Source organism: Scleropages formosus, chromosome 6 (genome assembly GCF_900964775.1).
Source record: "Scleropages formosus chromosome 6, fSclFor1.1, whole genome shotgun sequence".
NCBI lineage: Eukaryota > Metazoa > Chordata > Actinopteri > Osteoglossiformes > Osteoglossidae > Scleropages > Scleropages formosus.
The window spans coordinates 13103449-13131151 of NC_041811.1; the positions used below are offsets into that span (position 1 = coordinate 13103449).

The 27703-nt window shown below is 49.8% G+C and overlaps 1 protein-coding gene across 2 annotated transcripts; it reads left to right on the top strand.

The window, feature by feature from the left end:
* Positions 1–7468: 7468 nt before the first annotated feature.
* LOC108929881 (zinc finger protein 703-like) lies at positions 7469–13228 on the top strand. 2 transcript variants are annotated; one of them, XM_029253069.1, is made up of 2 exons: positions 7469–8343; positions 9921–13226. In XM_029253069.1, exons 1-2 carry the CDS (start codon positions 8056–8058, stop codon positions 11433–11435), a joined length of 1803 nt encoding a protein of 600 aa, XP_029108902.1. In that variant the 5' UTR covers positions 7469–8055; the 3' UTR covers positions 11436–13226. The 2 variants fall into 2 exon arrangements, with proteins under 2 accessions (XP_029108902.1, XP_029108903.1); XM_029253070.1 differs by lacking the exon at positions 7469–8343 and adding an exon at positions 9242–9294 and having other exon boundaries at positions 9921–13228.
* Positions 13229–27703: the final 14475 nt, after the last annotated feature.

Sequence of the window (27703 nt, forward strand, 5' to 3'; positions counted from 1 at the left end):
AATTAAAAGGAGGTGATTTAGAGGCCTGCTTTTTCTTCTGTTCTTTCCCGTCATTTCGTCCCCCCTTTTATCGCTCCTTTTTTTCTTGCCGAGCTGTCACCCCTCCCCCCCCCTGCCACCCACCCCAAAAAAAAAAGCCGGCAGCTCAAAGCTTCAGTTGGTCTCCCAGATGGAAAGGCTCACATAAAATGAGAGGACTGGCCTGGAAAGGAGTGATAATCCTGGGATGCTCAAATGTACAAACGTACTTGATCCCTAGATCCTTATCCATGCCTGCTGTTTGGGGGCTGCTTAAAGCTTGAGTGTCACCCAGTTAACACACTCGCTCTGAAAAAATGTCCCGAAAGCTGTATGCACAGCCACAGACACACACACACACACACACACACACACAATCACACACAGGAATGACAAATGTTTTTAGGCCACTTGATGAAGATGCCTTCTTTTTTTTTGGACTGGCTTCACATTCTGGATTTATTTCCCCCTCCAGAAAGCATAGTCAAGTCTGCGGTAAACTTTTGGAGCAGACAAAAATTGCAATAATTTATTGCTCTGGAAGAAAATAAAATGGCATTGTGTACATTCTTTGATCTTAACTCACTTTGAAAGGAATGTGTGTTTGGCAAATGCGGCCGCATAAAGTTAAGAGATTTATGCGCTTCTGAAAATGGAAAGCTCTATTGAGTTGGATTGTCTTACATGGCATTTGAAAGAGAGCCTCAGAGCTGCTTGTCCTCGGGAGAGGTCAATACGTCTACGACTGTACTACGCTCGCTGTCTGACGCCATGCGAGCAAATCTCTTAATAATCATCATGTAACCCTCATCATGTAGCTGGAAGCGTAGCCAGTACCCTGGCTGCTTAAAATATTCCCAGTACAGGAACCAATCCATCCAAGTTTTGACCGGAATGAACACTTATGCTTCCACAACGTGGCGATAAGGCGTTTCAATATGCACGTTTTGAACGGCTTGCAAGGAATATTGTGTCTCTTTCGACTCTGTCTGTGTTTATAGTTCTTACAGATTTTTCTTTTTTAAAAGCTACCATTTTCGATATACCGCCGCGAATAAAACGCTGAGGGAAGTCCTCATTTTGACCTGGCAATAACAATGTACTCTAGAGTCTGTATATTGGCACAAAGAAAAGTTCTTACTCATTTCCTGAACACACGTACCAATAACAAAGGCATTTCCAGGTTGAAATGACATCTGCTTTTTTCTTTCCCCATTTCAATGTAAGTCTATTAAAATGTTCTCACGCTGACATGGTGCCAAATCAGTGAAGGGTGAATAGATTAGATTTTACTCAAAGGTCTAGAGGTGAAAATGTGCGTCTCATTGTTTCTTCCCGAAAGACGTTTTTTTTCACCGCCTGAGGAAAAAATGAGGAAATAAAATGCAAAATAACCACTGAAAATTCTGAAAATTCTTCATAATTTGCAGTTGTAGAATAAAATTTGTTTGCAAATATCAGAATAAAACATTTTTAAATTATTACAATATTACACTTGCTGGATGCTTCTCTCAAAATCAATAACGGAGGATGTTGAAGTAGAGAAAGAAGAAGGAAAAAGGATAAAAAGCAACCGGCGGGATGGACTCAGTCCCGAAAACAATGGATGCGCTCCTTTCAGGGCTATGGATAAAGGTGCAGAAAAGAATATTCTGGCAGCATTCTGTCTATGCGATCACAAAAGCGTTCACTTTGACTCAGCGGCACTTAACAACAACAGAAATTGGCAATGTTTCTGTGGCAAAAAGTAGCACAGAAACTCGATGGGTTAACAAACTGTTGGCAAATATCCCAATTGTGGAAGTTCAAGACTGGATTGAAACAAGGTGGTTTATCCTTCTGATTTATAATTGCAGTTCTTCCCAATACCAAGTGCAACAACTGAAAATGCACAAAGCACAATATCCAACTTGCATATGATTTCATAATAATATTAAATATTATGGGGCAGCCCGGATTATGCTTATAGGGTGAAGACTCTCTCCGGAAAGACTGCTTCAGAGTCACGGAAATCTAAGAGGGCAGCAGGTATCACTGTTGTCAAAGTCTCTGCTTTCCATGCAAAGGATGCAGGTTTAAATTCTTCATCTAGCTGTAGTACTCTTGACCAAAGTACAGCCTTACCCCACCTTACTAAAGTAATTTGATCCTGAAAAACCCTTTGTAAGATGAATTTGTAAAAACTGAAGGCAATAATTACCATTACTTTGAATGGTACAACATTTCTATATGTTCTTAAGCTACAAAACTGATAATCATTTAGGACAAAATATCACCAAATCCCACTGCAATGGGCAGAGATGCTTCAATAATTAACTTTGGTTTTCATGACACAAAGCAGTTTCACTTCATTAATTATTGCGTAATACTTTACAGCTTTGAACTTGCTCAGCTCTTGCACAGCTATTACATATTGTACACTTAAGGATGGATCGCAAACACAAATAACATATTTTGACAGTGCTGATGGGGAAAATGTAAACCATAATTTTCTGACAGGTTTTTACTAGTGTTTATAAGCCTGCCTCGTTGTGCATTGTGGGATGTCCATTTGGGTTGGGCAACTATAGACACGGGTTGTATGGTTAAGAATGACCTGCAGAAGCTCACTTTTTTTATTTTGATTGTTCCAATTCTATTCTATTCTGTTCTAAGTCTTGTTCAAGAATGTGGTTTCAAACTGGAAAGATGGAATACAGTCTACTTGCATCCACATCATGCATCATTTTTGTATTACTGTACCTCCAGAAATGGTGCAAAAAAAAAAGTTTTTCAGATATGTACTCTTTTGGTAACATCCTCAAAAATTTCTGCTTTCAGAAACATGAAGCACAAAGTCATTTTCAATGTCAGTTTACCATTTCTAACTTTCAAATGTGAAAGAAAAGCAAAGCAAAAAGAAATCTTTGATGACCATGCATATGACTTTGCACTGACAGAACAAGTTGGCATTGTTTGGAGGGTTCAAAAAGGGGGCACAGTTACGAAGAAAGGTACACAAAATCCAGATTCAGTCCTCATAAATCCAAAGAAATGCCTCTTTACCTGAAGTAGGGGCATTAAATGAAACTCCCCATAAAGTCATATTCTCATTACCCAGATAGACATATCTCAGGGTATGGCTATACTTGCTGAGTTGTTCCAGTCAAAATTATCCAGTTGCACAAAATGGTAAATCACTGTAAGTAGCTTTAAATGTATATATAAGAGTGCCTGCTAAATATAAAAATGTAAAGGCACTGAAATTCCAGTGTTTCCCATTCTAGAACTTTTCAAATGGACGAAGTGAGAATAGAGAGAGTGTGTGTTCCACTGATGTATGGATGAGTGAGCCAGTGTAAGTAGTGTATCTTAGCAGTGTAAGTCACCACGGTGAATAAGGTGTGTGGGCTGGTAACACTACATAGAGTTCCTTGGAAGTCGCTTTGGAGAAAAGCATCTGCTAAGTGAATAAATGTAAATGTGAATAAACGTAAACGTAGTGCCAGTTATATTTTTCACCATTCACGGTGCCTGTGGTTAAGACTGAGTGCACAAAGACACATGTGGACCATACCATGCTCAAGGTGTATATATATGTAAGCAGTCCCATTCCTGCCATTCCATCCAGGCCACAGTGCTCCAGTGTGAGTGACAGGTGATGGGTGATGCTTTCCACTAGCAACGTCATAACAGTGAAGGCCATCTCTGACCATTTGCCTGGTGCTCTCTTCCTTTCCATGGAGAGATGCATGTTGGCAAATTAAATTTGCCACATAATTAAAAACTAGGATGGCGGCAAAGTTTTTGGGTCAAAGGCTGTAAATTTGCCACTTCCCATCTTTCTTTTCTATATCTGTGGAAGAAGCATGAGTCAAGGTTTAAACAGCTGTTCCAATTTGTTTTAAATAAGCCACAGTGTGAGCCTGAAACAATTTTAGCTTGCTCTGGTTTCTTTGTTGGTCAAAACTAGAAAGGCTCCATTCCATCCTCATCTATACTCATCAAGATCAACCAAAGTATAATAACTTCCCTATTAATTTTTTAATTAACCCCCTTAGCGTTCATCTGTAAAAATTCTTCAAGACTGTGCAGGGCTCACGTGGCCTAATTTATGTTATTTATGTTATATTTTGTGTCTAGCAGGTGGCATGTAGCCGCTGGAAAAAAAAGAGGCTCGTCTTTTACTTTGAAAAAGTGAGCGCTACCAAAAGCAAGACCGGAATTCCCTCAGCAGGAATATCAAGCTGAATGGTTCTCACGAAATTTTGTAAAAAGAAGCTGAAAACGTGTGACTTCCAATGAATCCGCACCGACAACCGGTGGCAAAAGGGGAAACAATAATCATTGGAAAATCCACGTTACAACATGCCAAGGTTAATGTCGTGCTGAAAATCAACAGTATTAAAAATAATAAAACCGAAAGGTTACGAAGGAGACCGAGTGCACAGGTTTTTGTTCGCTCCCCGCTCTTAATTATTATATTTAAGTCATTAACTAGATTGTATGTCATCTCAGCTGGCATTTCAGGTATCAGTCAAGCGCAAATTAAAATTTGTTGTCTAAAACCTGCAGGTCTATCGCCCATAATTATGCCCCCTGACTTATAACATTACATGCTGCATAATAATAGCGGCACTTTTCGACAGAGAATCTCTGTGCCTCTAATCTACGGCACAATCCATTTTAAGGTGATATTTTGGATCCAAAGAAGGCATCGCTGGCAAACCCGGTGTCACATTTTGCTGTGAATGGTTCTAGTCATTGAGGTCAGGCAGCGTGCTTTCAACACCGCCTGATTACTTGTAGTGCTATCCCCCCGCACCTGACAGCTCAGCCGGACTTTAACTAATTGTGTCTTCTGAAGTTTTAAATACATGTAGACCGCTCTCCTTAAATCACAAGAATCCCTCCTTTATGAAAGGACCTTAAGACAAAAGAACAAACGGTAAATTCTCGTTGAAAGACTCAGCCTGGATCTTATCTGAGGTCTTAATTCTCTTAAAAATATACGCATGGTTTGGACGGTGGTTTTAAAGGCGGTATAGTGCTGCTTTTGATTGCACAGATCCTTCCAGCTGGACGGAGTTCAAGACTTTCCGGTGAAAACCTGTGCCGGGCGCTTGTCTTCTTCACATCGTGTTCACTGCAGCTGTAAAGGCGTCAGAGAATCCCATAAAGTTGGTCCCTAAGTCTGGGGAGACATGCTCTTTTGCCGCGTCAAAGTGCTCGAAAGATGGTGTTTGACTCGGGCCACTCACTGAACTGGTCCTTTTATCACCTTCGTTTCATGATTTTCAGATGTCCATGCAGCCGGCGTCCCGACACCCACCGAGGCCCCACAACCCCCAGAGAGCGCAGGGCCTGGACCGTGAGCCCCTGGGGCCAGTCTTCGTGTCTGCGTCTCATCACTGGCAAGAGCGTGTCAGAGCCAACAGGCTCCCCAGCAACATTCGAACCTTGGCAGCGCGCCCCAACGCCACGTCGGTCTGGTTTTCTCCACATCCTAGGGAGCTACTCACTTGGAATCGCTGGGATGGTGATTTTGGAGTACGAACGTACGGACGTACCTGAACGGAGGTGTTTGGTTGTTAGGGAAGATATTTTCAACAGCAGGACCAGGACCTTTGTTTGCCTGCTCATCAATGAAAAAAAAAAAAACAAATGAGTGTTTATTCATGTACCTGGCCCTTTTCTTCAAAGCTACCTGCAATGATTTACTTATTTATACAGCTGAGTAATTTTACTGGAGCAGTTCAGGGTTAAAAAAAGACTCGTTCAAGGGTATTACAGCTAGGGTAAGAATTCGAACCTTGACCCTTCCAAAAGCTCTACCCACTCCCGTCTTCCCAGATTAAGTAAACTGTCCCACAACAGGTGAGGAAAACAATGAGAGCAATACCACACAAGCGCTCAACAGCTCTCCGTCAGAAGCCCGGTTTCAGCGCAAATTGACTCCAGTTATTGTTCTTGAATAACAACACCCTGCCTTCTGTATCTTTTTCTGAGAAATATGTAAAACATAAATACCCAGTAATGCAGAATGCTGTTCATAGCAGTTAAATAAATCACGACGCACAAATATAGGAAATACATTAGAGTAATACTACCAAGAAAACAGAAGTGAGTAACTCAGATGTGCGCACACATCATAACACCGTCGTCTATTACAGCGGAGCATGTTTCTCATATAGTCGAGTGTCGCCGGTGCTGCCGTTGATGCTGCTGCCGCTGCTCCCGCTAATAAAGCAGCATTAACAATAAGGTAACATTAATATTTTTTATGATTGTTGCACTGTGCGGTAGGGCTCCTTTGGATGGATGCGGCTCTGCCGGTGCGGGGGATGTCGGCCTGCTTTGCTCAATTGCAGAGTTTTGCCCATAGGTTATGAAGGATTAAGACTGACAAATTTCGCACACAATTACGACTGTGAAGGATTCTCAGCATCAAAGCTCCTCAGACTGGGACTATTTCTGGCCACCTCTAATAGCTCTTGTCAGGCGTAATTTTTAAGTACTTTAACCAATTCATTGTATAATTAGGTTAACAAAATTAGCTCATTGGCGAGTCAGTCAGCAGTAATGCAATAAAGTTATTAACATTCCAGATTTATGGGCAGACAGAACACAGGGTCGTTCTTGTTCTATTAGATTTATTCCAAACTGGATGTGAAAGTGGCACAAAAGAAATTGACTCAATGACATGCGCTGCAAACTTTATGTGGTTATTTTCTAAGAGGCATAACTCTTTTCTTCCCCCCAAAGCGGCCCTTTTCTTTAAATTATGCTCTTTGAACTTCCCTTGCAGAGATTTCTCTGGGCAAAACAACGACTGAGGCAGAATTCGGCCGGTTTTAAAGCTCTTAACACGGAGCTTTAAACTAAAGGGCTTTTTAAGGGCATCGGTAAGGGCTGCACTGAGTTTTGCCGTGATTCTGGAAGTTTGTTTTCCAAAGAAAGGGTTGTCAACATAAAAAACAGGAGCGGATCATGCGGCACTGCAGCAATAACCCACTGCTCGGGATTTCAAAGGAGCACCACGATTTTCTTTCATCGTAGCAGAATCAGCGTTTCTTCTTTCGAATGTACTGTTTGTTTTCCGGGGTTCTGTTGATGCTGAGCGGCGCACCTCGTGATGATCAATAATAAGAGGCAGCCAGCGAGCAGCGCGGAGCGGAGGGGCGTCGAACGTGTCAAGGGCCAAAGCGCCCCCTTTCTTTGCCGTGCAGCTCGCGGTGCTGCACCCTCCGTCAGGGCTGAGATCACTGTCACACCCTGGAAGGGAAGAGCTCGCGAGCGCGGGGGGGTGGGGGAGTTAAACTGGGAAGAAAGGCATCCAGCAGGACAGATGAATGAAGGATGAATATTGAAATACTCATCTACAGAGCTCGCGCTGTCGTTATGATGACACGAAGGATCGAGCTGGCGGATGGGGTGGCGGAGGGGGGGGCTAGACTCCGCCTTCGCGCGCCTCCGACCTGCTCATTAGGGATGCGGGCTCCAGCGATTGGACGGCGGCGCCTCGGCTTTGAAGGTCGCCTCGCGAGCGCAAATACTTTAAGTGTGGATGGGTGAAGGGAACGCGTCTTAAGAGAAATACGCGCGGAGGCTCGCGGTTCGAGGGGTGCGCTGTGGGGATCTCTGGGATTTTGCGGGGTTTTTTTTCCTCCCCGTCGCACCCATGCGCGCGCTCCCGCTGCCTCCTTTCGCGGCGTGAAGGGGTTTGTTGCCCTGCGATCCGGGGCAGTTCGCGCAGCCTGGTGACTGTTGTCTTGGCAGAGAAGGAGGACGGCAGCGGGGCGATCAGGGCTCGGACCATGAGCCCTGTCTGAAGGGAGGAGGAAGGGCGCCACCCTGTTCCGCTGTGGACTGCCTGCGCGAGGGGATCTTATAAAGAACGTGTGTCTGTCTGTCGTTTATTTTTGTTTCTCCTGGATTATAAGAGAAATAGAACGAAAAGGGGCCCGACTCGAGTGCGTGGCACCGTGAGTGACACGGACGGTGTGACACAAATGCGCGCTGAGCCGCCGTCCGCCGCACCGCTTCGCTCCGCTCCAAATGCGCGATTCCTCCCTCGGATGTGACACGCAGCGAGCACGCGAGCACACGCACGAGCGCAGCGACAGCGGCGACGGCCCCCGTTCCCTCGAGCGCCGCGGGACACGAAGCGCGCACGCACCGGCGTCACCGTCCCGGGCCCCGTGCCAGTGCCCGAGTCCGTCCGACCCCGCGCGACAGGCGAGGCGCCTGCCCATCAGGGTTCTCAAGATGCTGACCGCGCACACCGGCCACTTGCTGCACCCGGAGTATCTGCAGCCTCTCACTTCGGCGCCAGTGAGCATCGAGGTAACGTACGCGGTTCACTTACTGCTCACCGCGCGCTGTGCCTCGTCAGCTGTTGTGCTCCACTCCGCTTCGTCCTTCTCTGCCTCGCGCGCAGTGCGCTTTCTGCGCTCGCGGGGGACGGACGCGCGCGAGCGTCGCGCCGAGTTTGCTGGCGGTCGCCTCGCGGCAGCCGCTCCCCGCGCGGCCAGTCAGTGTCTTTTCCTCGAACTCCTTCAGTTGCGTAAAAACTCGGTTTTCAGCCCCCTTGTTGTTCGGACGAGCTGTACTTTGCGCAGTTCATTAGTTACTTATTACAGGACTGGTGGTGGTGGCATGATTCTGCATTAATTTAAATTACAGCTGCACGCGGTATTCGGAAGACTTTTCGGTAGCACCGCGATACAACTACGCAAAAGGTCAAAGCCATTTTTCGCAGGAACAGGGTGTGTGGGACGACACGAATGTGTAGCGCTCCATTATTTAAATAAAAAAATAATGTTAAAGTGTAAAATACAGAGGAATTCCTGTGAAATTTGCGCCCCTAAGCTACGTCAGTGTTTGTAAGGGTCTCGGGGGCAGTCCGTGAGGCAACTAATCACCGCCGTCTTTATAATAATAATAATAATAATAATTAATATTTTACTACTAACTACTTCCATAAGAACTAGCAGCGTCATTCCGTATTTAGGACACTTTTGTTGCCCTCAGAGAAGCTGAAACGGGACACTGTTCCCGCTCCTCAGTCGGAAGTTACGGCGAATCCCGGAAGTTTTTCGTGTCTCTTCTCTTGTAAACCTCATAAGAGACGCAGCGGTAAAATGGTTGCGATTGTGTGCAAATTGTCTTCTTTGCCGAGCTCTCAGTAATCGCGGTTCCTCACACCACGACGACGACGACAATCGGGCACAGCTCGCTGCGCTCCTCCGGTTTGTTTTCGCGCAGCCCCAGGCCCTGATCATGGAGACTGTCTGTGTGTGTATCAGGACCCCTTTACTTCATTTTCTCTTCTAGACAATCGGGGGTTCAGCTCACTTAAGAAGAAATATCAGAAGACTCGAGTACAATACCAATAAGAGGAAGAAATATATAGTAGACAAGTAATATGTCCAAAATACATGGAATTCAATAATAATATATAGTAATAAGGTTGTTACTATTATTACTATTTTTATAACAGTACGAGCTTGCATTATATTTTTCTCCAGATGTTATGCTTGATATGCTGTCTACTAATAACTTTGTATGTAAACACACTGATCATGTTTCAGGTTTCAAGTATTGTCATAGGTACAAGTACTGTGTACAAGTATCATGAAATTCTTCTTGAATTCTTCCCCACAGACTATGAACAGAAACAGTAGAAATGCTGCACAAAACAATAACAATGACAATGAGTAATGGTAGTAAACAATAACAATAAATAACGGTACCAATAATAACAATAACAGTAGACGCACTTCAATGTTAAATGCAAATCAAAAACAACCTCTTGTTAACACAAGTTAGGATGGAAGTAATTATTCTTTTCTCTTGGGAAGTGCCTGTTTAATATGTGAGAGTTACTATTTTCCCCTTGTTCTTTTGGCTTCCCTCTGCAGCTGGATGCCAAGAAGAGCCCCCTGGCCCTGCTGGCGCAGACCTGCTCACAGATCGGCAAACCGGACCCGCCACCACCCAGCAAGCTGGGCTCCATCACCTCCAGTGGCCTTGGAGACAAGGAGCCCACAGGCCGCTCTTCCGGCTCATCGGGCCTCAAGCTGGGTGAGCACCGACAGCCCCTGGAAGACAAGTCCAGCTTCAAGCCGTACTCCAAAGTGGGCGGCGAGGGCCGCAAGGACGGTCCAGGGAGCGGCGGCTCTGACAAAGCCGGGTTCCGGGTGCCCGGTAGTGGCAGTAGTGCGGCAGCTTGCACGGCCTTTCCGCCGCACGCAGTCTCACCAAATCCCAGGGTGGGTTCACCCTCCCAGCACGTGGCGCCACAGCCATCCCCGCCTACTCAGCCGCCCCAGCCTCCACAGGCCCAGCACGCAGACAGCAAGCCAAGCGCTGCCGACCCTGCCGATGGCGGCCCCGGCGCCATGAGAAAGGAAGCCGAACTGGGGAGGCCCGGCGCGGACGGTGCCCAACTGGCCAACTCAAGCCACGCCAGGGCCAGCGCTGACTCGAGCAGCAGCAGCTCTGATGGCAGCCCGCACCATGAGGGCAAAGGTGATGCGCAGCCGTCCCAGCAAGCCCTAGGCTCCGGACACATAGCGCCCGTCTCACCCTTCAAACCGGGCCACTCTGTGTTCCCACTGCCGCCCTCCAGCATGGGATATCATGGCTCCATCGTGGGCGCCTACGCGGGCTACCCCTCCCAGTTCGTCCCAGGGTTGGACCATGCCAAGTCCAGCCTGGTGGCTGGAGGTGTGGGGGTGCCAGGGAAGCACCCCAGCTCCAGCCCGCTCACTGGCGCTTCCCCCCCATCCTTCATGCAAGGGCTGTGCAGGGACCCATACTGCTTGACTTACCCCAACTCTTCCCACCTGGGCGGCAGCAACTGCTCGTCCTGTGTCCACGACCCGTCCTCCACGCTCAAGTCCAGCTTCCCCTTGATCTACCCGACACACCCGCTCCACCCGCTCCATCCCGGCTCGCTCTCGTCCAGCGCCACACCATCTCTCTCCCACCCGCTCTACACCTACGGCTTCATGCTGCCCAATGAGCCCCTCTCCCATGCCTGCAATTGGGTGTCGGCTGCAGGGCCGTGCGACAAGCGCTTCGCCACCTCCGAGGAGCTCCTTGCCCACCTGCGCACACACACTGCCCTCCCCGGCGTGGACGGCAAGCTGCTCCCCACCTATCCCTCTGCTCCCGGTTCGTCTGCGGCAGCTGCTGCGGCCGCGGCTGCCTCCTGCCACCTTCACCTGCCTCCGCAGAGCAGTCCCGGCTCCTTCTCCCTGCGGGCTCCACCCAGCCTCGGCTTGGCCCGCTACCACCCTTACAGCAAGGTGCACCTGCCCAGCGCCCCCTCCCTGCCCATGCACTCGCTGCCAGCCTCGGCGCCCTACTACTCACCCTATGCCCTGTACAGCCAGAGGTTGGGCTCCGCCTCCGCGCTCGGCTACCAGTGAGTCATGCTGCCAGGGACTCAACCGCTCCGGAGAGCGGGGGAACTGGCCCAGGATGCTGCCGGCCACCTGTAGGGGGCACCCTGAGCCTCTGCTCTCACCCGGGTCCTGTATCGATCACGCTGGGACGGGGGATCCGCCAGAGCCACCCTGAGCTTCCAGCGATGGAATTTGAGAAAGCAGACACGCTCGCGGCATGGGAGACACTGGCAGAACTGGTCGTGCGCACGTGACCCCAGAGGATGCCGGATGGGCCACTCGTCTCCGTTTCCCTCTGACTCTTTTCACACGGTTTCACACTCAACGACTGAAGAGGTGTATTTATTTTTTACAGAGCGCTTGGCTTCCAAGTTCAGGGGGAGTTTATTATCTGAACGCATTGTTCTTAAGTATTCTTACTATTCTAATAAAAAATATTATTATGCTTATTATACACTTTTTAAAATAAGTTTTGTGGTATGCAACTTGGCAACAGTTAATGGCAAGCCTCTAATGAAGATATTTTTTTTTCCTCTCGCACCCTCTCTTTTTCTACCTGTCTCCTAGTGGTTCGACTCCTTGCGTGGAAGGGCGTGCCCTTCACACGTCGCTCACCAGACTGAAAAAGCTTTTTTTAATTTGTACAGCTCATGAGGAAAACATAATAAGAGATGTAATATTTTTTTGTATTGTATTTGTGTGAGCTGGCCAGAATGGGGGGGTTCATGGGCTGGGGTGGCAGGTGCTTAATAATTAAGGAGATGAAATGGCGATGGCAGTGCTGTCAGTATAAAGGGGAAGGTCTTATTTTGTTTAATAAATGACAATGATTATATTTAAACCATGCAGGTTTTATTGGACTCTGTTCTGGATACAGGATGTTCTCTTTTGGTTTAGGTGCTCTAAGGTCCAATGTTTGACATTTATGTTCATTCCTCCAAAGTGTCACGCAGCTCAGAGTAAACTAATATATATAACAGGTAAAGGCTGCATTGGGCCGTGGAGGACAAGCGCACAAGTTTGCGGAGTTCCTTGTGGAGGATCTCATGAGCACTTCTCTCAGCGTGAGTCCAGTGGGACAGATGTGCTAGTTCAGAACCTGTGCCTGCACCTGCTGTTCTGCCTTTAGGAGAAGGAGAAGGTAAATCACGCTGGGTGAATTTGTTCAGCTGCAGACTGTGAACATCACTGTGGACGGGGGGGCCGCCGCTTATCGAGCGAATAATGATGCCAGTGGTTACGGTAGGGTTCCCCTCCCTGAGAGTGGCATACTAATCCAAAGTTTGAAGAGCCACAGGTGAGATCTGACCTGGAGGATGTAGCTTTAATTAAGAGGTTACTGCTTCTTTCATTAGCAGCTGGACGACAAAGCAGTTTGCCTAAAAATCATGAGATAAGTAGCCAGTACTTGGCATGATATGCAATATGTGGGTGGTGTCTAACAGGAGGTGCAAGCTGAGGTCAGCGCGCTCGTCAGCCAAGCGCTCAGTGGTGCTGAATGTGTGTCTGGCCCTATTGTCCTAAATGATGGATGATTTTGACACTGCCATGATGAATTAGGTGTGATCCACACCCACCTTGGATCATCTCTGATGGGTTGGGGTGGGGGGTCAGCAGGAGACTGGGGGGCTATTGAGGGTGACGTGACAGATTCTTTCCGCGACCTCCTGACCTTTCTTAGACAAGGCACTGCGGACGGGTTTCAACCCCAAAACACCCTGAGCTGCTCTCTTTCTAGGTTTTACCAAGACAGTAGTACCTAACACACGTGGAAAATAATAATAATAATAATAAAACGACAACTTAAAATTTTTGTTGCAATTTTCTCTGTCTTCTGCCCTTCTAGATTCTCAGATCTTCCTGTCTGTTCTGGGTCTTTATGTGCAAATCATGAATGGACTTTATGTGACAAACACTAATAATCTTATGGTTTGTCAGACAATGTTTATTTATGTGATCATGCTTGATCGTGTTGGTATTAAGCTTCAGTCTTGAATTATGACTCGAAATGCAAAGCTGATGACTGTTAATAAAGACAGGTTAATGTTAATGTTTACAGTGCCACACAGGAATGTAGGGATATTAAGAGCAATATAAGAGAACTGCACTTGGCAAATTACTTTTGGAATGATATGATGGCGAGAGGCATGGAACATTAAGCAGGATGTTGTTAACCAAGCGTCTTCGAACTGAGTCACATTTTACGTGCAAAGACCCCAGCTGGCACTAAATGTGACGCCTATCCCTGCTGTGTTGTCATAGTCACGGGTCTTGTTCCCAGATGTTGTGGTCTTCGCTGTGCCTTTGTAGCGCTAGAGGATTAGCGGTGGGTTTTACACCAGCTCTTGGGTATTCCCTGCGGGACCGTGCACACTTTACAGTTGTGAGCGTGTAACTGTAGAACTTGCACAATACACTGCACACATCAGAACCATATGGTGAACTTCAGTGTGTGTGTGTTTTTTTTTAAAGAGATTGCAGAAGGTGTGTTATGCCTGATATGTAGATGTCGGAGCCTTTTTCTCCATTTCTTTCCCCTCCCAGTTTGCTGTTGCCACCGCAGCAAGTCCCTTCCAAGCACTGCACCTTCTCCAGACGTGGATGGCCGACCAAGGGGTCTACTCGATTCCATCTGTAGACCTATGTCTGACCATGGAGCTCACCGTGAGCTATAAAGGGGAGGGAACTGCGTTCTCCTCAAACCTGGGACCCCAACCACAGGATGCACTGCAGTTCTATCCAGTGGTTGGGACCTTTCCCCTCCCAAGATGACCCTTGAAAGCTGCCCAATAGAAAGTGTACCATGGTGGGCTGCTGTCCCATCCAGGGTGTACCCTACTTAGCCTTGCGCCCTGAGCCCTGCGCTTCTTGCATAGGCTCCAGACCACCGTGACCCTGAGATGAATAAATGGTTAATGAGAGTAAGCTGGTACATACCATATATGCTCACATACAGACAGTTACATAATAAACCTGCTGCTTCCTGTGCTTGATTTTAGCAGAGCTGGATGCCCCCCCAGCCCCCCCAGCAGAAAGTCAGTAGTTAATTAGTCATTTGCATGTTGGCAAAAAGGAATAAATCGTCTCGTCCGGTTGCCTCCTGCAGGTCCCCTTGTGACACGACATTGGGAACGTGGGGAAACGTGCGTGTTCTGTACGCAGGTGACCACTGAGCGCAACTGAAGGGAGAATACTGCAGATATAAATGATTGCGGAAAGTGGTACCGAAAGCAAGGCCGGGGAGGGAAATCCATCTTGTGTCGCTGGCCGAATTAACGGCACCGTCACCCCTCTGCATTCGTTTGCCCGATCCATCATCGAGTTCGTCCGCCATCCATCACGGTGCCCATCTGTTTTCCATTTGCCCCGCGCGGGCCCTCAGCTCTCTGCGCCCGCCACCTCCTCTGGCCGCCCGCTACGTGTGACGGATAATTCGGCGTCCCCCGACGGCCGCGGCAGGGGCGGGAACTAAATCACGGTGGCCGCCGGGGAGAAAAGGGACGGAGCCGATCGCGGACCGGTGCATTGTGCGCGTCGGGCGTGATGGAGAGCCCCGGCGGGGGTGGGCGAAGGGGGCGCTGTCGGAGAGGAGAAGCGGCGGACATCCGACAGCCCCCGTGATTAATGATGACAGAGTGCGGAGCGGCTCCTCAATTAGACGGCGCGTTCACGCAGCTTCGTAGCCAGAGCGCGGTGAGGGAGCGAGGGCGAAGCGGTGGGAGAGACGGTCAGGAACGCAGAGCGACCTACGGCAGTCGCTGTGCCGGGCGCGCGCTGTCACTGACGGTCCCCGCAGCGGTCGCACCCGGGCCCGCTGGCCTCCTGAGTCACCTCAGACCACCTCTTTCCCCATGGCTTGGGGGGGGCATGGCAAACCCCGTCAGAAGGAGTAGGGAGACTCGCTCGCTCGCTCGCTCTATCTATCCCGGCACCCTCCCTCCTCGCCTCCCATCTTCCCAGAGTCCCGCAGTGACCGCACAATAACGCGAGCCAGATGTCAGGAGCATCTTTCATCTGGGCCGTAAACCAATCGCAGGGGCTGTTCTTAATGTGTCTCTTGCACCAGGGTAAAAAATGGTCTTTGGCTCACGGTTCCGCATCTCTGCCACCCCCCACCCCCCCCCGCCTACCCGCCCGCCTTCCAGCCTAAAATGAAGCACATGCCTCCACACCATGAGAACCGTCGTGGCCCCTTTGAAGGGCACAGCCGATAGGGCGGATTCACCGAGTGGGGGCCACATCCTGTAGTAAATTAACCTATCCAAAGAGAGAGGCCCATTTACACAGCCCCTGCCCCCCCCAGCGTTTTGTTTGTCTCTCCCCCCGAGGCCTCGAGGCGCCCTTGACATGCAAATGCGCAGACGGACGCGGTGCCGCGGCGTACGAGGGGGCCTTTTGCAATTACGGCCGACCGCTAATGCGCGCGGCCCCAGCTGGGTTTCATTTGCCTGCGCGCTGGGGGACACGCCACTGGCCTGTCAGCTCCCATGCATCACGGACGCCGCGCTCACGGAAAAAACGTGCCTTGGCAAGTCAGCGCCGGTGCCGGAGCCGGGGGGCGGTTGTTACGTGTTTGCCGTAACCACGGCGACGGCACCTTCCCGGTTTCCCCCGCGGAGGCCCAACTCTCAGCTCCCCCCGCAACTCCTAGCCCCAGGTCGCGCTCCTCGTTCCTTCTGCGTGTTTCTTCTTCCTTTCCTACGTTCACGCTTCACGTAAGGGGCGAAAGCGGGCGGCGACCCCTGACCCGCTCGGGCACCTTTCTCTTTTTCTGCCTCTTTGCTTTAAAATGCCTGCAGCTCCTCCTGACTTGCCGCGTTTTTGCCTTTGTCCGAGAAGAGAAAACACACCTTTCTCCTCACGGATGACCCCTCTCTTCCGTACCTGCAGGTGGCGTAGCGGTTAGGGCTCTCGTAGGGGCTCTCGTAGGGGCTCTCGATCGAAACACTCGGGTTCCGCTCCCACCTCCTGCTGTAAGAGCCTTGGTGGAGGCACTCGCTCTAAATTGCTGTAAAAAAAAATTCCCGGCTATACGAAAGGGCTTAATCATCACGAGAAACTTAGTGTACAAACATAACGTTGCATTTACACATGAAGGAATTAATAATAATAATAATAATAGAGGACAACTGGTAACTGATTTCCCGGGTGCAGGAACTGGCGCAGGCCGATACACCTATACCAGTACCATTATCGACTCATCTCCCAGGTGGCGGAAACCAGCCCGTGAAGAGAAGAGGAAGGTTCCGGGCTCGAACGACGAGCAACGTCGTGGGTTTTCGTCCGAGGGTTTAGTCCGGCAGCTGCGAAGCTTAGCGCCTCGAAAGCCCCAGATCCGTTGCTCTCAGCAGCTCGACGCTTCCGTTCGTCACGAACAACAACATCGATGCATCAGTCTGAGGCCTTCGCTGTGTCTCGAACCCGGTGTTGTTTACGTCCTCTGGGAAATGGGGAGGAATGTGGATAATGTGAAGTTTTCAAAAGATGACGGGATTACTTAAACTTCTTAGAACCTGGATTGACCTCTCTCTCTCTCTCTCTCTCTCTCTCTCTCTCTCTCTCTCTCTCTCTCTCTCTCTCTCTCTCACACACACATTGGCTTTCACTCTCTGGGTCTGCAGTAAGTTAACCCAGCTGTCTTGGAGTGTTGTGCGAGGTGAAAAAAAAATGAAAAGCCCGGAGAGGCGGAGGGGTGGGGCTGGAAGGAAACAGGCCTGATTATCCAAATACAGTCATTAAAGGGGAAATGTGTTTTTGGAGCTGTCAGGATGATTAATGGGCGAGCGCAAATCCTCACAAATGCTCTTGTTTAGTCTAACTGGCAGAGGCGATCCTGTCCGCTGATTTATGGCAGGAGCTGCGCAAAGAGGCCACGGTGTGGTTAGGGGAGGGAGGTGGGGCGGATGGGGGCGGATGGGGGGGAGCGAGGCGGCCGAGGCAAAAGAGCATTACCACATAGGAGGTGGGAACGTGAGGAGCGCGCCGGAGGGCCGGGGGGCGAGACGGAGACGGCCCTTACGTACTTCTGCGCTGAGCGAAAACAGAGCCCACGTCCACTCTCGCCGGGACAACTCGCCATCGGCCCGTTTGCTCGGGGAGCCGTCCGTGAGCCCTCCCCGCCAGCCATAGGTGTCCGAAACGCCCTCCTAAGGGAACGCGCCTAGCTGGGGACAGAACGATCGCGGCACCGACCGCTCCTCGGCGCGGCTCCTCGGCGCTCTTTTTCTGCCGATTAAAAGCGGAAGGGAAAAAACCAAGTCTCCCTTTCTCCATTTGTCGCAACCTCTTAACCCCCCAGCAGGTACAAATGAAAGTGTCCAAACCGATCAGGCCGTCGGCATCGCAGCCTCACGGGCCGGGGGTGGCGGGACGCAGCGGAGCGAGTCGCCGCGTGCGGCGAGCTCCGCTTTTACTTTTACGACGTAAGAGTTATACCAGTAGAGCGCAGCAGGCGGACGCCGATCAGCTTCCGGCACCCACCGGCGGGAAGGCGGTTCGAACCTGCGCGCGGACCCCCCCGTTGCATTTTCAAGTCCGACACCTCAACCACTCGGGTGTCACGGCTGAGCTTTAACAGCTCCACGGTGGGGTTCCTCTGCCTAGTTTACACTGTTTACCTCATTTCCCCGCGCCATTCTGGCCCGGCGTTCCCACGCGGTAGCAAAGAAGCCAGAAAATGGTCAGGGTGTTGAAAGAGCGATGGATACACCGCAAGCCACTGACTCACGCATAGACGGGCAAACGCACGCGCGCGCACACGCGCGGAATGCCGGAGATGAGCTAGTCCCCTTGCGGCGGCCCGTCTTCATACGGAGGAGATGTGAGGAAGAGCGCGGACAAAAGTTCGGGCGGCTGAGAGATCTGAGGCTGACATCACCCTCCGGCAGCAACTCGGAGCTTCCCTCCACCGGAGCTGATAAATGATTCAGCGTAAGGTACACTGGGAGTCGTCGAGTGACATCCTCTGACTTTTGATCATTTCGTCTATCCATCGGGAAGGGGGAAAAATGCTTTTAACCTACTTTTTTCATCTCCCGCGTTCTGTACGTTTCATCTCCCAAGGAGCGCGGTTTTGAACGGCTGTTACATCCTTGTGATCTTGGGAGAAACAATTAGGATGCCGGAGGAAGGGAAGACGGGCGCGTTGCGTGCCGCGTGCCGCGTTTACGGCTCTTCCCGGGCCGCGCGGCGCCGTAACCGCTTCCGGGGAAGATGCCGACGCCGTAGCGCCGAGGGGTCACGGAAAGTCTCCCTCATCTTCCTCGGACTTTGGTGCTCGGGGTTGGGGGAGGGGAGGGGTAAGGGCTCCTTGACAATGCGAGGCAAAGAGCTAAAAGCACCCAGATGGTCCGCAGGTCCCGCAGCGCTTTAAGACACTGATACGGTGCCAGGATTCCGGCTCCTCGGCTTAAGAACATAAGTGGGACTGGAAGGTTGTTCATAACCAAACAGTCACTTTTACCGCTAAGTCCAAGTCAGTAAAATAATGCAGACACCCCTCAATTAATATTAGGTTCTATAAAACTCTTGGCTTAGCAACCAAACATCGATTCTTTTCCTCATTTTACGGACTAATGAAATGCGACAGAAAGCAAAGGTCCGCTGTTCCCACGTGCTCCCAAGTCGGTGCCAGTCACCGGCCGACTGATCTCATATGCGGAGACTTTTACCTTCTTCCCTCCGCTTTCGACATTTTTTTGTTCGCCACTTTCCTCAGCACTGGGGCGGAACGCCTCTTCTTACGGGACCTACTACCGTCCCCGACGCCGACGAACACCGGGCGCAAGCTGTAAACACTGTGCAGACGAGTGCGAGCGAGGCGGTCCCGCGCTCCTACTCTGGGTGCCCTTTACTGCCACCTGTTGGCTTGGTGGGTAAACACAGGCAACGTGCACTCGGGTGACAATTTCAGAAAATCGTGAAGAAAAAGTGAAGAAAAGGCCATGAAAAATAAATATTTGCACAAGGCCTGTATGTTCGATAATTTGTCACAGCCATTCAGAAAACAAGGAGCCAACGTATATTCATCTACCCTCACAAAGGTACTTGGTCTCAATAGTCTCAGTAAAATACCAGTCCCATGAAAGGGGCTGCTGGTAGTGTAGTGGTTCGAGTTACTGGCTTTAGAGCCAAGGGTTTCAGGTTTGATTCCCGTCTCTGGCTGTAGTACCCTTGAGCAATGTACTTACCTGAAACTGGTTCAGTTAAACTACCCAGTGGTATAAAAGGGTAAATCATTGTAAACAGCTTAATACTGTAAGTTGCTTTGGAGAAACACACACATTGTCTAAACCACTTGACCCATATGGGGTCATGGGGAGCCAGAGCCTGAGCCTAACCCAGCAACACAGGGCACAAGGCTGGAGGGGGAGGGGACACACCCAGGATGGGATGCCATTCCATCCCAAGGCACCCCAAGTGGGACTTGAACCCCTGACCCATGGGAGAGCAGGACTTGGTCCAACCTGCTGCACCACCATGCCCCCCTACTGCTTTGGAGACATGCATCAGCTAAATGAATAAATGTAAATGGGGTTAAATCCTGTATAAAAACAGCGCAACAGGCTTTGCATGGAACAATGCAGTAAGAACATGGTGCCAAATAGACAGATGCTGTCCAGAACTGAAATGTCCTTCCCAAAATCAGAATCCCACCACAAGTATGTCAGAGGGAGAAAATGATGATCCCAGAGCATTAAATCAAAGGACATGTATGAAGGTTTAGTCTATGCCTGAAACTACTGTCTTCCTCATTTGTATTTCGAGCAAAACGAAAGAAGGTGCAGCTGAAGCTCTTCTCGATGCTGCAGTTTCCGGGAACGTAGAGAAGAGTCGCATAAAAAGGCCATAATGGGGCTGACCGCAGTAAACACGGTAAGGAGTACTCCGAGAAGTGCTGGGAGTGTCCCCCTGCAGAGGAGTGATGGCAAACTGCAGCCGTCCGGTTTAACCTACGGTCGTCCTGCCAAAAACGTTTGGAAAGCGAGCAGCTGCAGCATTCGGCGAGAACTTCGCCGAGTTCTTTTCGCTTTATTCACCTGCGGCCATTCCGGCGGGCGGTGCATTAACCGACCGCGCCGTGCGGTCTCACCCATGCTGCTCGCACACTGATGGGAAATGGAGGGCGGTGAAACGGCCACACTCAGCAGAAGGGCTACGACCCATCTGCAGACCCTGGTCTTGTGGTTCTGCGCTCGACATCCAGGATCAGGCAGCGGGCGCCAGGGTTTAAACCACGACCGCCAACACCAAGGCTCATGCTGCACGGCGAGCACCGACCCGACGAAGTGCACCAGTGCCACTCCATTTCCCGGCGATCGGTTGTGACCCAACATCCTAGTGGTGAGGCCAGCTACGTTCGCACTCAAGGGGCCGCTTCCTCCAAAGTGACCTACATACCTCGACGCGCCTTCGCCGTTTCGCTCAGCTGTTGTTGCTCTCCGGTGCGCAGCTGCAGCTCCTCTCCTGAGATCTGAACTCAAAACTTTTTTTAACTTCACGAGGTGGGTCGAGGGGGTCTTTGCCGCATTACATCATTCGCATCATTCCCGGTCGCATCAGGCGGAGGTGCAGGCACGAGCCGCACCTCGAGAAGGAGTGCAGAAGACAGACGGGGCGCGTGACCGTGAGAGCGGAGGGAGAACCGAGAACTAATCAGTGCTCTTCATTCATTTCAATATGGATTTTCTTCCTTGATTTTGTCCCCCTCCCGAAAGCGGGTACAGCCCCAGAAAACCTTAACTGCTTTTCAACAGCGTTCAAATGCACTCGGCGCTCCGAATTTCTCGGCTCGCTTCAAGGGTTCGGCATGGAAAAGTTAGCAGCCCAAGCCGAGAACAATAACGCACTATTTCCACCTTCTCTGCTACTCCCACGCCATCTATAAATTCCCCAAATATAACCGCTCCGCTCCCCTGTGCCGCACAACGGAGCGAAAGAAGCGGGGTTCGGGCACTGCCGGTTTCCATGGCGATCCCTCACTGTATCGTACTGTATTAATGACAATAACAATATATTTGGCTGCGCTAATTGCGGAGGGGGGGCCAAAGAGCAGAGGGCACGGCACCCCCCCCACTCCAGCTCCCTGTAATACCTGCGCGGCGGGGCCATGAATCACCACCGGCTGCTTTTCTGCTAAAGGAGGGCGCGTTAATAAATGGCCCGCAGCTGCACGTCATGCTTGTTTATTTGGCCGAGAGGAAGCATCGCGCCCCCGCCCGCCCCCCGCGCTTCCTTTAAACACCGTCGGCCCGTCTCCCCGCCGTTACTGGGGCTGCTGGAGAGGGACCCTGGTCGGACAAGGCGGAAGAAGGCTGGAGAGAGACGGACTCGCACCCGAGGCCTCGGAGGGGCACGACGGCAAGGAAGCGGACGGAGGACGTGAGAGACAGCGGCCGACAGCGGCCGACAGCGGTAAACAGTGGCCGGAGTAAACAAATAAAAGGTCAAAGGTGAGAGCGAACGCTGACGGAGTAAAGGAGGGTGAGATATGGAGGGTGGGGAGCAGCACCCCGTGTGTTCTGAAGGTTGGTCAGCGCTGAGCGAAAGGTCGCCTCCTGGCCCTCGTCTGCATGTTAAGGGCCATGATTAATGACCCGGGGGCCCGGGCCTCTCCCCTCGCCTCCGCGCCGATGTCACCCGCGCCACCGCCTGTCAGGATAATGGACGTGGGCAGACGCGGCGCCCCCCCTCCCCCACCCCCCAGCAGCCGCTCGCCTTTCACAGTGACGGGCAGAAGCTGTGCGCTTGCCCACCACACGCAGACACACACACACACACGGGCGCACGGCTCAGCCTGCGGTTCCAGAAAAGGTGCAAGGAAGTGCTGATGGGGCGTCTTGCGTGTGTGCGTCGGGTTCGGAGGCGGGGCGAGGGCGGGAGAGAGACAGGAAGAGTGTGTGCAGGAGAGCGAGCGAGAGAGAGCGAGAGAGAGAGAGAGAGAGAGAGAGAGCGCACACACACCTCTCGCATGTGTGCCGGTTCCCAGCCTGTCAGAGCGCTGTCAGGCCGTGATTTATGGCCGTGAGACTGCAGGCCGTCCTCGCTGCCAGTTCGCCATTGTTACAACTGACAGCTAATGAGGCCAGACATGCTTTCAAGCAGAGCACTTAACGGGGCTTCAGTCTCCGCGAGTCACGGGCTCCATTTTCCCTCCGTTCTCCCGCATCCCTCCCCGACCCCCCCACCCACCACCCCGCCCCGCCCCTTTTTCCCTCCAAAGGCAGCAGAGCAGGGAAGGATGGCAGTCATCAGCACTCCTGCGCTCCGACAGCCATCGAGTCGGACGGACGCCCTCGCAGGAGTCGCTTGTCTCGCCCGCAAATGCACCGCCTCGTCAGCGGCCCCAACTCACACACGGGGTGGGGTGTGTGTCGGTTGGGGGGGGAAAGGTGACGCATCTCGACATCGTGCGGCAGCGCTGCTGCGGAATGATGCGGGCTCCCATTCAGAGTAAAACACACGCTCCACAGCACCCCTCTGACCACGGAGCGGCAGTACGAACGTCAGGAAGCGGTCGAGACTCGAGATTGGCCGGCCTCGAACCCGAGCGGGACCGCCTGGGTGGCCCTGAAGTGAGAACACGAGGAGACCAGCTGAGCACATGTAGGCAGTCATTACCGAGAACATGGAGCTGAAGTTTCTCATGCCATGACCCCCCCACCCCCACTCCCAAACTTCAAAACCCTGGATATTATTATTATTATCTTTGCTGTTGTTGTTGCAGGTAGGGTGTGTGCTGCTGTAGTTGTGTAGTGTGGTCTGTGGATGGGAACTCGAAAGCAGGCCTCAGCAGACCCCCCCCCACCAGCAGAGCGGCCCTATAATCACTAACAGAGTCGCTGGCAGCTCACCCCCCCCAACCCCCCGCCCCCCTTAACCCCCATCCCTTGTCAGCCATGATTAATGGTAGTCCGGCCTGGTGTGGCTCGCGTTGCCAGTTTCAGCATTGTTCCCTGGGTACTAAATGAACTCTGACAGACTCCCCCCCACCTCTTGGTTCTTTCTTTTCTTCTTTCTTAAAGAAGTATTTGCTCCAGCTCAGAGCACCACCTAGTGGCCACAGTCAGTACTGCACGTGTCGAGTGAGGCCAGAAGTGGCTCGGAGGCCCAGAGTCCTTGAAACGTAAAAAAAAAAAAAAAATTATACTCAAGTCACCGCATCACTGCGTATTTTAAGATTTAAACATCCTGAAACCTGACCGTAAAAATGTTTGAGTTCTCCATCCATTCGTGTCTCGGAACGTGTAAAAAAAAAAAACAGCGCCATTATAAATCCTTCCGAAAGCTGCGACTCGAGAAATATGGACCAGTTCAGAGTGTTCTGCTCCACTTAAAGGCTGACCTTGCAAACCCCGGTAAATTACTTCCTAGAAGTGGGCAAAAACTCTTACATCCAGCTGACGCTGAAGAAAGCGGGTCGAGTGAAGGTTTCGCTATCAGGCAATATTTTTCATGCAGTGAAGTTCACGGACACCAGCGCGTCCACTTAACAACTACACATGCACACCGCCCAGATTTATGTTTCAGATTTAACAGCACAGTAATTCTCTGCTCGGGCCATGATTTGCTTGAGTGAGGATGTGCAAGGACGCACTGTATGTATTATTTATCAAAGAGAGACTTTGTCAGGACCGTTTCTTCAAGGGTGAAACGCCGCAGCCTCGGGCCGCTTGGCCGTTTCAACAAATGTTCCGTCTTTGTCGCCACCTAGTGGTAAAACGTGGGATATTTCCTCCGAAGAACGCGCGGAAAAGGGGAATGACCAAACACTCTGACTCTGTAAATTAGTTATGAATTTTAGAAGAATTTTAAAATACACACATTTTCCAGTTCGTGCGCTTATTTCAAACTGCAATTAGTCACTGACTAGCTTTCCGAGAGTCTGAAAGTTGTGCTTGTTGCGGCGCGAAACCGACCTGCATTTACAGGCTCAGCCGACAGGTGTCAGTAAAAGACACTGGAGCGCAAGAGGAGCGAGGAACCGACTCAATGAACGGGCAAGCCGAGCGTCGGCTTGTCTGTTGTTCCTGTGTGCCGGTGGTCGGTAGGGGACGAGCATCGCTCAGCTTTATGGATATATAAATATATATAAAATCACGAGTTTTGTGGTGACTACTTGATTTGGTTTTCAGTAATTTCAAATTAGTTTGAATGTCGCTCAGAGCTCTTAAATTATTAAAAATAAAACTTAAGTATTTTTATTTATTACTAACATCTCCCAGATTTTTACAAAAATCTACAGAACAAATCAATTCAGTCTTTATTATTAACCCTTTATTTATTGTGACTAAGAAACTTTGGATGTATGAACAAATTGAGTTACGAACAGAATTTCGGTCCCATTAGTGTTTTAAAACACACACGCACTAAAGCCGCTTGTCTCCGGACAAGCGGGGTTGCAGCAAACCAAAACCTAACCTGGCAAGACAGGGCCTAAGGCCAAGGGGGGAAGGGACACACCCAGGAAGGGGTGTGCCAGTCCGCTGCAAGGCACCCCAAGCAGGGCTCAAACCCCAGACCCACCACACAGCAGGACCCAGCCAAACCCACTGCACCACTGCACCACCGCACCCCCACTAGTGTTTTAAATTGAGGGATTATACTGCTAATACTCTAATACTGCTGCTGTTTAATCACTAAACTCATTTTCAGGTAATTTAATCTAGAATTTTTCTTTGGTCTCAAGATGCAAGATATGGACTTGTTACTGACCAATGCAATTACCGCTGTAATATTTACATTCTTTAATTTAGCTGAGGCTTTTATCCAAAGCAGCTTACAGTGTTGCAATTTCCCTGTGGTACAAGTCAGTGGAAGCAGCTTAACATCATAAGTTACTATAGAGAAATGTGTCAGCTAAATGAACAAAAATAAGTATGAGACCTACGGAGGAACAGGCTACACTCATCTGTCACCCAAAGACCAAAATAATATTGTTATCACACTTTAGCTGATGTCTTTGTTCAAGATGACTTACCCTATGTCATTGGAAACCCAAAGCTGGTACTATCTATCTATCTATCTATCTATCTATCTATCTATCTATCTATCTATCTATCTATCAGTTAGTTAATAATTCCAGGGTGAGGGTAAGTCCCACAGCAAAGATTTCAACCCTCTCTAAGTGTGACTTCCAGTATGTGTGACTAGAGATACTAAATTAGAGATAATTATTAAGGTACTTAATTGTGTCACCACTTTATATATTGTTGTACAGTACGACCAGCTTTTAGCACACAGAGGACTGGAAAGTAGTTTCAGAGGATTAAAAGTTATTTTAATTAAGCGGAAACAAGTCATTTCAATGAAGCTGTTATAATCAGGCCAAAGATGCAACAAAAATGAAATGCAAGTTCACACACCATTTTACCCCATTAGTTTAAAAGGTCTCAAGGTTTCTAAATGGATAAAGAATGTCAAAGCTCATCTCTGTGTTTTTACCAGTGTAAAAAGTATGTGACATATGAGCATTACATTTATCTGACAGATTTTTCCAAAATTACTTACAATATTAAGCTATTTACCAATTTATACAACTGGGTAACGACCAGAGTAATTTAAGGTAAGTAGGTTGCTCAAGGATAGTATACTTGGGATGTGAACCTGCAACCTTCAGACACAAAGGCAGCCACTGTAACCAGTACACTACAGCTGCCTCCTGTGACCCATTTTTATTCACAGCATTCAGCTGAGCAGTCGGCACAGTGTCGGAGCATGCAGCGGCCAGGGGTGTGGTGTGGTGCGCCGGCTGTGTGAGTCGGGGTTCTCCGTGTCCTCGTCATTGTTTCCACACAGAGAGACAATCAGTGTCTCTCTCTCTCTCTCTCTCTCTCTCTCTCTCTCTCTCTCTAAAAGGACCAGCTAGTGGAAAGAGGTGTACATTCCCCTTCACCTCCCCAAGCATCAGGTGTCATGCACCGATAATGATTCTTTGAACTTTTGCTGACAATAATATTTAGGGAATAGCACATAAAATGCAACGGTCGACATTTCACGTATACATCTAAAGCTGTATTATATGAAATATTAATTTACCTTTATTAGAAACAGTGGAGGGGGTGTGGTGGCACAGTGGGTTTGGCCGGGTCCTGCTCTCCGGTGGGTCTGAGGTTTGAGTCCCGCTTGGGGTGCCTTGCAACGGACCTGGAAACTGCTCCATGTTTTAATCCCAGATGCAAGTGTGTTTGTGCTTTTTATTCTTTTTTAATAATTAGTGTTAAAATTAGTGGGGGGGCACAGTGGCACAGCGGGTTTGGCCAGGTCCTGCTCTCTGGTGGGTCTGGGGTTCGAGTCCTGCTTGGGGTGCCCTGTGATGGACTGGCGTCCTGTCCTGGGTGTGTCCCCTCCCCCTCCAGCCCTGCACCCTGCGTTGCCAGGCTAGGCTCCGGTTTGCTGCGACCCTGCTCGGGACAAGCGGCTTCAGCGTGTGTGTTAAAATTAGAGGAAAAAACCAACCAAAAATCTAATAATTCTTTATGAATAACAGCATGCTCAGTTTACAGTCATGGTTGCCCAGAGCCCATCCTGGAGGCATTGGCAGCATATACCTCAGACTGGACACCAGGGCAACAGCAGAAAATGTTGAAAATGATTACAGTCACTTATATATTAAATAGCTGCTAAGCATGTGTGTATTTCTAACAGTATCAATTCGTGTTAAAAGGAAAAGTTGTCATTGTGTCTACAAATGCCATGGTGTTATTGAGTGGGAAATTAGGCCTGACGTGCAACTGATCGGATTCATGTCTTGTCTCACACCTCTAACACAGATGGTGTGATTGTCACACTGTCTATTCAAAGAAAAAGAGCCTTTTCCTTTCTTTCAAAGTGTAGCCAGCTGTTTAAAGCTCCTCACCAAGTTGTGAAATGTTTGTCTCCTCCAATTTCCTCCTTTCATATTCACTAACACATTTTGGCAGCAGTTGGGGCTCCAGATATCACATTTTTGCCCCATGGTCTGTTCTCCAAATGCCCAGGAATAGTCTCACTGAGAAACAATATGATTTGTGGTTGAAGCCAGCAATGGACAACACTTATTTCTGATTCATAACTCCATTCAAAACATATAACTGTTTATTATATGTCTCAGCTATTTTGCTTTAAAAAGTTGTAGTTTGTTTGGCTAAACAATGGGTTTTTTATTACACTCCCTTTCTGCTTAGGTGTACACATTCCTGTTAAAACACTGTTTGCGTTTTCTACTGTATGACTAAAGCGGTCATACTTGTGTATTTATGGTGTGTTTACCTTCTAGCATTGTTTCCTGGCCTGTTTTGTGATAAAGTTTATAG